The sequence below is a fragment of the Engystomops pustulosus genome, chromosome 9 (assembly GCF_040894005.1).
Source record: "Engystomops pustulosus chromosome 9, aEngPut4.maternal, whole genome shotgun sequence".
In the NCBI taxonomy this organism is placed as follows: domain Eukaryota; kingdom Metazoa; phylum Chordata; class Amphibia; order Anura; family Leptodactylidae; genus Engystomops; species Engystomops pustulosus.
In genome coordinates this window covers 36,451,911-36,465,985 of record NC_092419.1, presented here as the reverse complement: position 1 = coordinate 36,465,985, position 14,075 = coordinate 36,451,911, and the positions used below count along the sequence as shown (strand labels likewise).

Sequence of the window (14,075 nt, the reverse complement as noted above, 5' to 3'; positions counted from 1 at the left end):
CTGGCGTAGAAAAAACCACAGTCGTAACGCCCCACGTCAGCCCACTCCCGTCCGGCCGCGCCCCCCCCCCCCCCTTCACGCCCCACTGGCGTGAAGGTGGCGGATTGGGGAAAATAATCGCAAAAGCTAGCAATAAGCTAGCATTTGCGATTATTTCAGGGCCTCTGCGCCACTGGCGGTGCGCAGAGGTCCTGATAAATATGCCCCGTAGTTTCCATCGAATACCAAAAAATGTTGAATTTTGAAGTATTATTAGTATGCAAATTTCTTTCCTCTTGAAAGAAGTTTTTTGTATTGTATTTTATCTACTGATCTCGGTTCTGGTGCTGTTTCTTTGTACTGAGATTGTTTCTGGTCTGTAAATATGTACATACTTGGTATGGTGTTGTATTTAGTATATACTAGGCTTGGTTCTGGTTCTGTGTTCGTGTTTAGAACTTTATATGCTGTTTTATGGTATTATCTTGGCTATTATATTTAACTTGGTTCTGATGTTGTCTGTGTTCTTCCGTCTGGATTTCTGCAGTTACGAAAACACTTTTGTATTTATGGGACTTTAAAGGGGCTGTATACGACTTTAAGGGGAACCTGTCATCGAAAAGTGTCCAAATAAACCACTACCAGTATGTCAAGTTTGTCAAGCAGTTGTCAAACAGTTGAACAGCTTCTAGATCATGTTTTCATGGCCCAGCTTGTTGAAATCATCTTTGAAGTGAGATGTAAGTTGGATGTATAAAGTCAGAAAGGTGGAGAGTTTACCACTTAAGTCAAGCTCTCCCTGCCTCTGAACACCTGGAGATCTAATCAATGATGTTCCTGGACACAGGACCATCAATTACAATGAAGGAGGTGTTCTAAGGCAGGGAGAGCTTGACTTCCGTGTTAAACTCTCTGCCTCCTTAACTTCATAAAACCAATATACATCTCACTTCAAACTTTATTTTCTGGATGATGCCACCACACTAAGCTGTGAAACAAATATGATCTAGAAGCTGTTTAGCTGATTGACAACCAGCTGTTAGTGGTTTATTAGGCCGATTACTGATGACAGGTTCCCTTTAAATTAGTACATAAAGATATATAAAGGTAAACAGGTTTATTCATAGTTAGATCAATTCTAGGCTGGAAGGATATAAAGTTGAAAAAGCTTAATAAAATCATTTAGATGCATAAAGATTGATTTAACTATATATTAAATATTGTAATGATCTATCATAGTATATTTTATGGTGCTCTACATATAATCATTAGTTTTGATCTTTTTATAAATTAATTCTATGTCACGGTATGTCGTCTATGAGGCTTAGGATGTGTGCATCTTTCCTAGCAGTGATCCTTTCTGACCCAAGACTTGTCCCTATGTTTCTGCTGAATCTATTAGATATGTTACGTCAAGTCATATTGAGGTGCAGGAAACTAGCATAAAAAATGATGCATTAGACAGGAATGGCCTAGATTTCTTTTTCAGTCAGTTTCGGCAGCAATATTAGTCAATTATAAGCAAATATATGAAAATTCTATATTCTCAGTATTACTGTTATGCCACTTGTAAATTGGTCAGCTGTGCTGTTGTAATTCCCAGTCCCCATATTAATAAGCCTATAATGGTAATTGCTTTGTACTTCACACCATTAAGAAAATGAAACTTTGGTTATTTTGCTTTTTTTTATTTGTAATGTATATTTTTTTAAGATTTTGAATGTTTTACCCACCAGAAATAAGAAAAAAATCTTATAAATTACATTGAGCTTTTATATTTAAATTTATTATACATTTATATTTAGTTTCTTGTTATATGCAGATATTTTTGTACCTGTGCATTCACATTCACTTTAATTCATCTGCCATATATATACATTTCTTTAAATGGAAGTTATTGAGAAAAATGTACCTGTGTGAAGATTTTCCATATAGGAAGCCATGTTGTCCCATACAATTGAGATTGTTGCCCTTGGATATGACCACTGATGCTGAAGTGATTGCACAAAGAAAAGAAAATGTTTTTGCCTATTGCATATTTCTCTACATGTCCCGCAGCAGTTTTTTAGTAATTAATATTGATTCATGTACTCAGGCACCTCAATAGCATATGTGGTCACTGCTGGAATAGTGCGGGGATGGTCGTATCCAAAGACAGATATCTGGTTTTGAAGGAATCACATGACTATATTTATGGGAAATTATCTTCACAGTTTCTTAATAACATGCAATTAAAGAAATGTATGTAAATGACAGATGAGAATATCCCTTGAGATGAGCCAAGTTTAGAGGCTGCAGGGGGAGTGTTATTTCAGTAGCCCCTATATTCGGTTCTATAGCACCCTGAAACATGTTTGATGTAATATTAAAGATAAGAATCTCATTTTTCCGATCACATCAGGCTTGTTGTTCTGGGAGCTACAGAATTAAAGATTGAGACAGGTAAAGACAAAGTTGGAAATACAATTTGTAGATAAACATCCAGTTCCCACCTAAGTATTTAACTACCTGTATCTCCAGTTCTGCAGACCTGGTATGACAAGGCACTTGGGACATCTGAAGTGACACTAACCCTGTAGCCTCTAAACTTGAGCAAAATAGGACTCATCCCATCTCATTTTCACATGACTTTGGAGGAGATTTTTTATAGGTACCTCGGTAAGATTTCACATAAAGAAGGGATTTTAAAAGGGATATTTTAAACCCTAGCTGGGAAGAATCATAGGATAATATGTCCCTTAAAGAATTGAAGGTATTTTCATAATTGTTTTTATGAGGCCTTATGGGTATACAGGCGGTCCCCTACTTAAGGACACCTGACTTACAGACAACCCATAGTTACAGACAGACCCCTCTGAGCTCTGGTGAAGCTCTCTGTAGTACTAGACTACAATAATCAGCTGTAAGGTGTCTGTAATGAAGCTTTATTGATAATCATTGGTCCCAATGTTTAAACTCCAATTGTCAATGGGGCCAATTTTTTTTTGTCTGGATCTACAAGTATAAAATATACAGTTTCGACTTACATACAAATTCAACTTAAGAACAAACCTCCGGACCCTATCTTGTACGTAACCCGGGGACTGCCTGTATATTGAAATTTCCAAAAAGGAGCCTGTGTTCTCCCTCAACAGTTTGTGGTCTTTAAAACCCATAACCAACCTGTATATTTTAGGAAAAAAATCTAAATAAAATTTGTTCTATATATTAAGGTAAATATCTAAATCCACAGCTGCAGAAAGACTGTATGCACTGTATTTGATTTGATTTTACAGACTTTTCTTCTGAATGTTTACATGCCTTTAGAGTATTAAGGGCAAATGATGCAGCGAGCCTTGTTCTTCAGGTTAAGTGTTGAAATAATTCATGTCACCTACCCCCTCTCAAGCTCCAAAGAAAATTAAGTAGAGTAAATTAAATGGTGCAGGGTGAAAAGTGCAAGGGGGAATGATGGGAAAACGAATGTCCTTCAACCGGATGATATGTCACGCTCATCTTATTCAAAACTGCAATAAAATAAGATCATAAACTCAGATCTAATCTAAACAACAACAATAAAATGACGATGACATAAAATGTAAAAAAAAAAAATACAAAAAATAATGAAAACTAATAATTGTAGGAGGCTAGATCTAAATGCATTATGAATTATTCTATTAAATTTTTTTGTTGACATTAAGCTCAATTTTTGAAACCACAGTCTTTAATATTTTGAACCTTTTTTTATCTGGCTGCTAAAATCATATCCTTTTGCTCTGATATGATAAAAGGACGGGGTTTATCTATGGTATTTCATCCCGAAAAGTGAGAATCACAGCAGAGTATAACTGCAGGTTATGTTATTATTCCAGCTCGTGCAAAAAAACAGATCTCTTCTCCGAGGCCAGTGGAGCAGATTTAGTGGGATGTCAAAATGGACAATAGGAGGCAAATGTTACGAAACGCTGAAGTGACAGGAAGTTTAACAAAGTGCAGATAAATGTAGGATTTAGGAGATGAGAGGCATAGGAAAGCCAGCTGTAAGTAGCGCAGAAGGATGGTAAAGCCGCAGAGAGATATTAAAATTTCAGATTCATAAGAGCCAAAAGCAGACGGGATGGAAACTGATTTTGAGCAGAACGCTATGCGCCTTACCGCAGAGCTCATACGTTTTATTTGACTTCAGTAGGATCAGTCAATACTTCATTTTCCTATGACTGATTACAACCTGTACGTCACATTTTGTCATTTATATTGGAAGAGTGCGCTGTACTTTCCGTGACTTATTGCTGGGAGATAAACTGTGGTCAGTTCAGGGTCTGGAGATAACGTCTGATATGCCGGATTGGGGAATGGAAGGATTATTTTGAGGTTCGATTAAAATAATTGCACAATACCAAGTTTAGAAATGAAAAAATAGCTCATTAATTCTGTAATTGCTTGAAATCGCATGGTCTTGAAACAAGTAGTTTTATGAGGCATATAGATTATAGGATGAAATAATGTATAGCCCATGGCAGTAATATCATCTTTTACAGGGGTTGAAGGGGTTTGTCCCAAGAGAACACCCCTTTCCCTATACCTACTAGAGTTATGGATATTAGGGTTATCCCCCTACGGGGCCCCACCTCTGGATGAGCAAGAAAACCAGTTTGTACAAGTATATCCTCATCTGGTGTATTTATGTCACGGGTGTCCCTGTGATCTCTCGGACCGCAAGCACACCTGTGCACCTCTCCTGTCCACCAGTCCTCACTTACCTCTCCGCGTTCCTGTTCCCATCCCGGCTGGCCGGCGCACTTGTCCCCACTCCCTAGGGCACGTGTGCTGGCGCTCAGAGATTTAAAGGGCCAGCGCAGCGCTGATTGGTGCTGGCAGCTGTGGAACGACCTAGTGATACCATGCCACAGCAAGACCATCCTGCTTTGCGGTGGGTTCTGGTAAAGACCAGGGTCAACTTAGATTCCGTTCCCAGGTGTCGGCTTGTGTCATCATCCACAGTGGTCCAGGGGGTTCACTGACCCCGAGCCCTGACAATTTAAAGGAAACCTACCACTTGAAGTGGCAGGTAGTATTTTTGTTAGTCTTTTAAACAGCTGTATCGCGGTTTAAAACACTTTTTAAACTTTATATCCGAAGCTGCTTCGGCGCAGGGAGGTACGCGCTCGGCGCAACCGTGCGCGCGGCTACATAGGAAGTGAAGGAGAGCCACGCGCTGAGCGCGTACCTCCCTGCGCCGAAGCAGCTTTGGCTATAAAGTTTAAAAAGTGTTTTAAACCGCAATACAGCAATTTAAAACACTAACAAAAATAAGCTCTGGCACCAGCTCACCCTGAGCTGGTGCTCGGTATTTACTTCTTATACCTGCCACTTCAAGTGGTAGGTTTCCTTTAAAGTGAACCCAAACTTTCAACAAACTTTGTCGCAATCAGTGGTCCCGTGTATGTAACAGTGTTTCTGGTTAAAGAGTCGGCCACTTATAGCAAACTTTATCAGGGTTCATAAGATGCTAATAGATACACCCATATTATACTTACCCTGTTAAAGTTTGCCATTTGCAGCTCAGAACATGGAACCTCCTTTTACGTCCTGTATCTTCCTGACTACCAGAGGATGGCGGAAGCCAAGCAGTTATTACTCTCTGTTCGCTCTCTCCGTCACAAGTAAAAAAGTTTTGTTCCATCTTAGCCAGTTGAAGAAAGTCCCATGGCTTTTAATAGGTCAAATAAAGTAACCTTCTTGAGATTTTGATACCTTTTAATGGCTAACTGAAATATACAATGTTACAAGCAACCTTTCAGGACTGAAGAGGTGCCTTGACCGGGCCTCCACTTTCTCCAGCAGTTCTTTTTTGTCAAATAACTTTACAGTTATGCTTTAATTTATGCAAAGTTTGTTAAAACAGTGAGTATTTAAACATCTTAATGGCCTTCAAATAATAAATTGCAGGGGATATTTTAGGCTAATTGTGAATCACCTCGGTAAAATCCGTTGTTTATGGTGTAAGCCTTAAGAGAAATTGCCTTGGATTGCCTTATGTGTCCTTTTAAAGATATATCATATGCTAGTAGTGGTGAACCCTTGAAGGACCAGGTCAACCAGAGGGGGAACCCAGGGCCCTCTCTGTGGGCACACAGGCTGTTGCCCAAGAACAGAGGTCGAAAGACAGGACTCAAGGACTTCTGCAGTTCCAGGCAGTCCACAACGTGTCGGGCCATAATTATTTTAAGCAGCACATCTGCTGCGTTCCGTCTCTAATGTGCCGACTGTGCCAGATTATTGAATACTGGCGCATGGTCTTCATGAATCTGGTGACCCCTGTAGTGCTCAAGAAGTGTGCACGAACTTTGTTTTGGAGAACGGTCTGATTTGCACAGGAACGCCCCTATAGGTGCATAATGTCACAGGTGCAGCCAGAACACAAAACTGGTGCAGACTCTTCATAAATACATGTACAAGGAGTTTGCTCCTTCTTTTCACTGCAAAGTCAGACAGAAAACTGGTGCAAACGCTTTTATAAATGTGGGTCAGTATATTGATATTCTGCTATGCAGTATATTAGTCTGTTCAAATAGTACAAAAGCTGACTTTTCATCGCTCCAATGTCTACTTTTAGTCGCAACTCTTCTGCTATAAATATAAGTTACAAAAAGCAATAACTTTAGCATTATAGTCACTAGTCTTCACATATAGGGGCACATTTACTTACATTCCCCCTGTAGTTCACTGAAACTGCATTATGTAACGATACTATACTGTGCCGGGATTCACTAACATCGTGCATGTGTCGCTTCCCGGCTCAGGTTCGCCCGAGTTCACCTTCTTCTTCCTGGTGCATGCATTGGATGCAACACAATTTGAACGTTAAATCCCGTGCTCAGGCTGAATCAGTCAAATCGTCCAACTGCACGGCCCCTGATTTGTGTCGCATAGAAGCCAGTGCAGCTGCGACAGAAAACTATTGCGTGCAACACAATCCCAGCGCAGACACCTGTTAAATACCTGTCCAAGCTGTGTAATCTTGAAAAAGGTGCACACTCTGTAGAATCCGCGATCCTTAGTAAATGAGCCCGATTATCTCAATCCTGGAATATGGTAAGACTCAATGGGGCAATGGTCCATAGATCATCTACTATCATTGCCCTCCAAATCATCTGAGATACCTCCAGCAGCAAGATCTGGGACTTTGATACAACTGTGTAGAATTTGTATTTTCTGCAGCTTTTACTAAGACATCCAACTTTAACTAAACGAGCTAAAATTTGTGAACAGCTCCTACTGTTTAGGGCAAACACTAGTTCTATACACAGGGACCTCCACTAACCTTGATCAAGTCTCTGCCACTGGACGCAAGTCCCCCCTCCCGCATACTGATGGCATTTACATAGATATGTATGTGGCAAGTACTAATAGTTAAAATGAGTTGACCTATAAAACAAACCTCCATGAACCTATACAAGCAATCATCCTAATGTTTTCCTCCCTAGCTCTGCCCCTCAGCTTTTTAATGATGTTTCTAATACGTAAGCAGCTAATCCTGATAGAACTGGGATTCTCGACAATTCTAATAATATGTGACATTACTTAGTGAAAAATCTATTTCAGAGGATTGCTCAGAAAAAAGTAAACCATGTAGTGCTGGCGCCCTCTATGCTTAACAAGTGGAAAAGCAAAGGATTGTTGTTGCCATTGTTAAAAGTATCAATGTGATGCAAATACTAATAAACAATAATAATAAACAATAGTAGTATCTTCATTGTTTAGTGTTTAAAATTATGCCTGGATGAATATTATTATTTGGAGTAGTGGTAGAGGTGGTGGTAGTGATATTAGATTTTGTTCACAATAATTCATTACATTTTATTAACTTTTAGAATATAACCCAAATATACAATAATATACTGATTAATGGGTAAGTGTTCCATGTTATTACACATAGTGCCGCCATACAGTACTTTATTGCAGAGTACAGGTACATTATAGCCCTGTCAGCTTCTATGCCCGGTATGATGATATAAATGATACAGAGCTTGTATAAAAACCACATAAGTCGTAACTCGAATCCATAACAAAGGAAGAGTGGCCTAAATGTAACAACTGACCCTGAAATATTTACAAAACTGTAAATGTGACATAAAGCTTCACTCGTATGTCATGTCAACTACATGCAAAAGGACATTCACATCTGCTGACGCCGTAGCTGGCAGCCTCTTTCTAGTGTCATACCAAGGAGTTATGAGAAATGTGTAGCTTGGGGACACTGTTTGATCCTTTCTGAAATTCATTGGATCTTGAAAGCCTTAAAGGGGTATTCCTGCCTGGGCATTCACATTCAATTTAATTCATCTGTCATTAAAATACATTTCTTCAATTAAATGTTAGTAAAAAAATTTTACAGATAACTTCCCATAAATGTAGTCATGCGGTCCCTTCTAAACCATATAGCTGTCCTTGGATACGATCATCACGGTGCTCTTCCAGCAGTGACCACATGTGCTATTGAGGGCCCAACTACCTGACTCTGCATTCATTACTACAGGATCGCTGTGGGACAGGCAGAAAAAAATGCAATATCCCCAAATTTCTTTTTCATTGTGCTATCACTCCAGCAGTGGGTGGTTGTATCCAAGGACAACATTGCTACCTTCATGGTAAATTATCTTCCCACACACACATTTTTTCATAACGTGTAATTAATTTAATGTATTTGAATGGCAGATTAATAAAATTAAATGTGAATTCTGAGTTAGAAATACCCTTTTAAGCTCACTACTATAACCCCCGTATCGTGTGTGACCTTATGGTAGGATGTGATCGCTAGATAACATGGCATCTTTATATTGTGGTCCATTGATTATCTTTTGAGATTCTGTTGTTTTAATTCCGCTGGTTACATTTTAACACATTGGGAGTCATTTACTAAGGGCCCGATTCGCGTTTTCCTGACGTGTTACCCGAATATTTCCGATTTGCGCCGATTTCCCCTGAATTGCCCCGGGATTTTGGCGCATGCGATCGGATTGTGGCGCATCGGCCCCGGCATGCACGTGACGGAAATCGGGGGGCGTGGCCGAACGAAAACCCGACGGATTCGGAAAAACCACCGCATTTAAAAAAAATGTGTTGCGAAAATTGCACTTACCTTCACTCAGCCCGGCTCGGTGTATTCCAGTGCGTTCCGATGCTCTTCAGCACAGCAGCGCCACCTGGTGGAGGCGGAGGAACTACCTTAATAAATCCCGGCCGGACCCGAATCCACCTCAGAGAGAGCGCCGCTGGATCGAGAATGGACCAGGTAAGTAAATCTGCCCCATAGTGTCTCACAAATACTCAGAATACACAGGAATCTCGTCAAGGCAAAGGTAGATGTGTATATCCAAAGTACAGGCAGTCCCTGGGTTACGTACAATATATGGGCCGGGTAAGTAAATCTGCCCATTGTTTTCATATAGCACTGATATATTCCATGGCACCATTCCATGTCCATCATTCCTTCTCTTCTGGATATCATTTAAGTCTTGACATTTTTAGTTGACCTTGGATGGAAGTTGGCCTCGATAGTAAGGTGGCCTAGAAGTTTGACATCTGTGATATGAAATACATACAGGAGTGAGGCCGCTTATCTGGTTTTCTTTTTGCTTTGCTATTTTAGAGGGGGGATGAGGGGGACTTGTCATAACTGGGCACAATGTGCGTTAGTCATGATACTCCCCCTGCCGGTACAAAATGTGCATAATATACTTACAGTCTACAGCCTCTCGGAATGTGGGAAGCACAATCCTCAGGCCTGGCATGAAATTTTGCTATAGTCTAATCTAGGATCCTGGCGAAAGCTGTAGCAATGGTCCCCAGCAGGGGAATTACTACAGCAGTATCAGCCATGGCAGCTGCTATGGGGCCCAACGTGTAGGGGGTCTCATGATTCAATCTGACACAATAAAGAATGGAGGATGTGCACCATTATATACATATTATGCTGCACATTCTACATAAACTGTATATAACATACATGTGATGTATATATGCTGTATCTGTGATGTATATATTCTATATGTGCATACAGTGTATGGCGTGTGTATTTAATGTTTGTGTGTATATATGCTGTATGTGTATATAGTATGGTGTGTATATAATGTATTATACTGTATGTGTGTATATATTCTGTATATGTATATAGTTTATGGTGTGTATATAATGTATTATACTGTATGTGTGTATATATGCTGTATGTATGTATATTGGACTGTATGTGTGTGTATATTCTCTATATGTGTTTGTATAAGTGTATAAATCTATAATTGTAACTCACATGAGGGAGTATACAAATATGTACATTTTTTAAGTGGGAAGGGGGGCCCCATTCAGAAGCTTACTATGGGGCCCTGCCTTTCCTAGTCCCCTGGTTTCCAGCCAAATTTTATAATTCATGTCTTGTTCGCCACAAAACTGGCAAGCAAGCCAAGATAAATTTATTTATTTTCTTGGTGATTTTGCAGGACTTTTAAGGTACATTTATAATTTTATTTTAATAGGAGGGCATATATAGCAAGATTTTAAAGGGGTCCTAAAGAGAAGAGCAAAACTGGGTTAGGTAAAATTACAACCAACCTAATCATCTGGGACATCAAATTATTTTCAAATCCTATTCTTTCTAAGAACCTACATATCCATAATATGTAATTATGTGACCCATGGAGAGAAAATTCTGTCTCTCGCGACACTTTGAAATATGGGATAGTGCCAAACTGTTGCATACCGTCTGTCCCCATCCTAGCCATATTATCTACCCTTATGCTATATAAGTGCCTATTTTTGGATACTCTATTTGCTGCCTATACTTCCAAATTCCATTGTTGAATTATGAGGCTAAATCCGAAATGAGTTTTCCTGAACATGAGGACGTACGGCAGTCTGCAGACACAACAGCCTCGTATTCATGATTGCCTTATGCTGCGTGGTCGTGTCATTAATTTGCTTTCTCTGCTAGACATAATAGCACCTACTCATCTTCCCTGCACTCCAGCCTTCTGTCTGCTCTTTATTACACCATTATCCTCAATGTCTAAAATATGGCCGGTGGCTCTAAAGAATACATAATGCAATGTATAATATCCATAGATGACAAATAGGATTGGTAAACTATAATGCAGTAAATTAAAAAAAAAAAAAAGATAATCTGGTGACAACAGTACGGAGAGAATTAGATTCGGTGAAAATAGACTCCTTTTTAAGGTCTCAGGTATACATTAGCATCAAGGATAGGATCCGACCATGTTTCTACTAGGCTGTGGTGTCGTATTAATGAGCTTGTACCAAGTTTAGAAGTTATCTCCAATCCAGAGGATAGAGGATAACAAGCTGAGAGTCTGACTACTGGTACAGCCGCCGATCACGAGAATGGGACCACCGGTGGTTTGAAGAATGGGGATCCGGATGTGCCTTGCTTGGGCTGTTGACTGAGTGTCGGAGGAGGCCAAGAACAGCATTCAGCTTTCTCCAGTGCTCCCACAAAAGAGAATGGAGCAGCGGAGCTCATGATTCACCCTTAAGTGGGGACAGGATCTCCATTCTCCAGATTGTAGGGGTCCCCTTCATGTGCTCAATGGGCTCCTTACAGATGGACCCACACTGATCATCTTGTAAAAGAATAGGGATAAACTTGGGACAATAAAGAGAAAAAGGATCTACATCCAGCTTGTGGAGATCTCTCAAAATTTGTCTTTATTTGTGCTTATTCAACATCCAGGTATACAGTGAATATAAACGTCAACGCGTTTAAAGCATTTGACTGCTCTTAATCATGATTCCCTTGACTTGAGTCAAACTGCTTGAAACGCGTTGACGTTTGTATTCACTGTATACCTGGATGTTGAATAAGCGCAAATAAATACAAATTTTGAGAGATCTCCACAAGATGGATCTGGATCCTTTTTCTCTACGCTATTATGCCCTTTCAGTGGAGTGAATGGTGCCTGAGGGGATCTTTCTTGGGAGGTTAGTGAGCTGGAACATTTATTTTTATGCTGTTGATAAACTTGGGACAACCCCTTCAACATTGAAATGTTGTGAAAACTTTAAGTGGAATACAGAGTTTTAAAAGAAAATATTGCATTATTGTTTCAGCACAGATGTACAGTACCGTATAAACTTGAGTATAAGCCCACCCAAGTATAAGCCGAGGCCCCTAGTTTTACCACAAAAACCTGGTAAAACCTATATTTTGTTTATTTGAGTATAAGCCGAGTTTGGGTTTTAGCACATATTTTTGTGCTGAAAAACTAGGCTTATACTCGAGTATATAAGGTATATTATCTCATAACCGTAAACCTGGAAACCTGGATAGTACCTGTAGCCAAACTATTGGAATTAGTACAGCAGCATTGAATGAGTGTGTTGATCTTACAGGAGGCAGTGACCTGGAACCTGTATTATTAATGTAGGATTGGGCTTTGTGTAACAGGACTACGGTATATATATATATATATACACATCTAACTGGAGTTAAAAGTGGATTAGAAGAAAATACATTTTACTTCCATTTCCTTTAAGAGTGAAGAAGAGCACATGAATCCGCTTGATCGGTCACTGTTGCCATTTTGCATGCTTCTGTGAAGGTTGACTAATTTACTTTATTAATGTGGATCACGTCATTTATATTATGTTGACATTTCTTTTGTTTCACTGTTTCTGTTGTAAGTGCATGCTTATTACATTTTCTTAAAGATATTCATGTTGTGTTTTTCAAGATGCTTTGTTGATGGTTCTAAACTTTTTTTTTTTGTTATTTTGATTGTTTTTTCCCCCTAAAAAAAACCCCAAAACACATATGCACCAAATATACATAAACTTATCATTACTAAAGACAAATCAATCTTTTTATTCTGGGCCAGAAAAATGTCCTCTCGGCTATGAAAAATATTGTATATTTTAGCCACACACACACTCACATACACACACGCGGTGAAGACAGCCATGTTTGGATGTGCCCCATGTATTTTGATTGATAAACTTAGGGGTTAATGTGAATTTAATGCTTCCAATTTTAGTGCCATGTTCCATCGAATCCTGTATAAAACAACTATTTTCACCTAAATTTGCAGATTCCTACTAGAGAAAAATGTCTTTGTCTCCAGCAGAATTTACACGGATAGACGTCCCATGCTGGCACTAGCATAACGGCTGCGCAAGACGACAACATTTTGGAAAGAATCGTCAATCCCTGATGACATCATTGGGAGTGACGATCCTCTCCACACCATTGGAATTAGTACAGCAGCAGTGGATGAGTGTTTAGCTCTTACAACAGGCAGTGACCTTGAATCTGTAATATTAATATATTACAAAGTGTTTTACAACACTCATTGGACTTGCAAAATTTAGCTTATCAGTTTGCTAATTCTAGTGATATATTATTGAACAACCAGGATGAATTTAGTTGGAATCTACTTGGTCAATATTCAAAATGGCCGCCTTCATTATGCGATAATAACAGATACACTATAAATATACCACATACCTACACAATATTGTAAAGTATACTCAGTGTGGAACTATTTCTTGAGTACCCAAGGTGTATATACGGTTTTGGTCAGAATTTTTGGTCAGAACTTACATTATTGTGTTGTTTTTTTTTATGTATTGCAATGGCACCCAAAGTACTTAAACCTCCGGTAGTTCTGTCACTGACTTCCTAATGACATTTAGGACCCTTCCCATTTCTTTTCTTTTTCTTAAGCTTTAAGGGTGTGATGTTATCAGTGGAAATAGCTTATCACATATTATCTAAGAAAGTATTAGCTTCTCATATTCAGCTCTAACTCCAGTTCATTTTGTTATGTGGTAACCACAGTTCTGGATGACGCTCCCCCTGGCACACAGGAGTACATTATGTTACGGCAAGATTCCATCCAGTCAGCGGATTTAAAGAAAAAAGAGTCCCCCTTTCGTGCTAAATGTCACGAAATCTTCTGCTGCCCTCTGAAGCAAGTGCACCTCAAAGAAAACACAGAGCCGGAAGGTTTGTGCACCATGGATCCATGTTATGTTCGTTTACCCTCCCCCCCCCTTTTATTTCTTTCTACTGTTCGTGTCCCTATCCCGTGCTGTACATCCCCCCG

At 39.4% G+C, this 14,075-nt stretch overlaps 1 protein-coding gene across 3 annotated transcripts in view; it reads left to right on the top strand.

Annotated features, from left to right (window-relative positions):
* The window catches only part of FGF13 (fibroblast growth factor 13), a 246,686-nt gene that overhangs the window by 138,211 nt on the left and 94,400 nt on the right, over positions 1–14,075 (top strand). For 2 of the 3 annotated variants that reach the window (XM_072123042.1, XM_072123041.1), the window contains exon 3: positions 13,808–13,975. The exons of the other annotated variant lie outside the window; for it this stretch is intronic. In XM_072123042.1, coding sequence (XP_071979143.1) covers positions 13,808–13,975 — 168 coding nt within the window. The remainder of the gene's footprint in view (positions 1–13,807; positions 13,976–14,075) is intronic. 3 annotated transcript variants of the gene reach the window in all.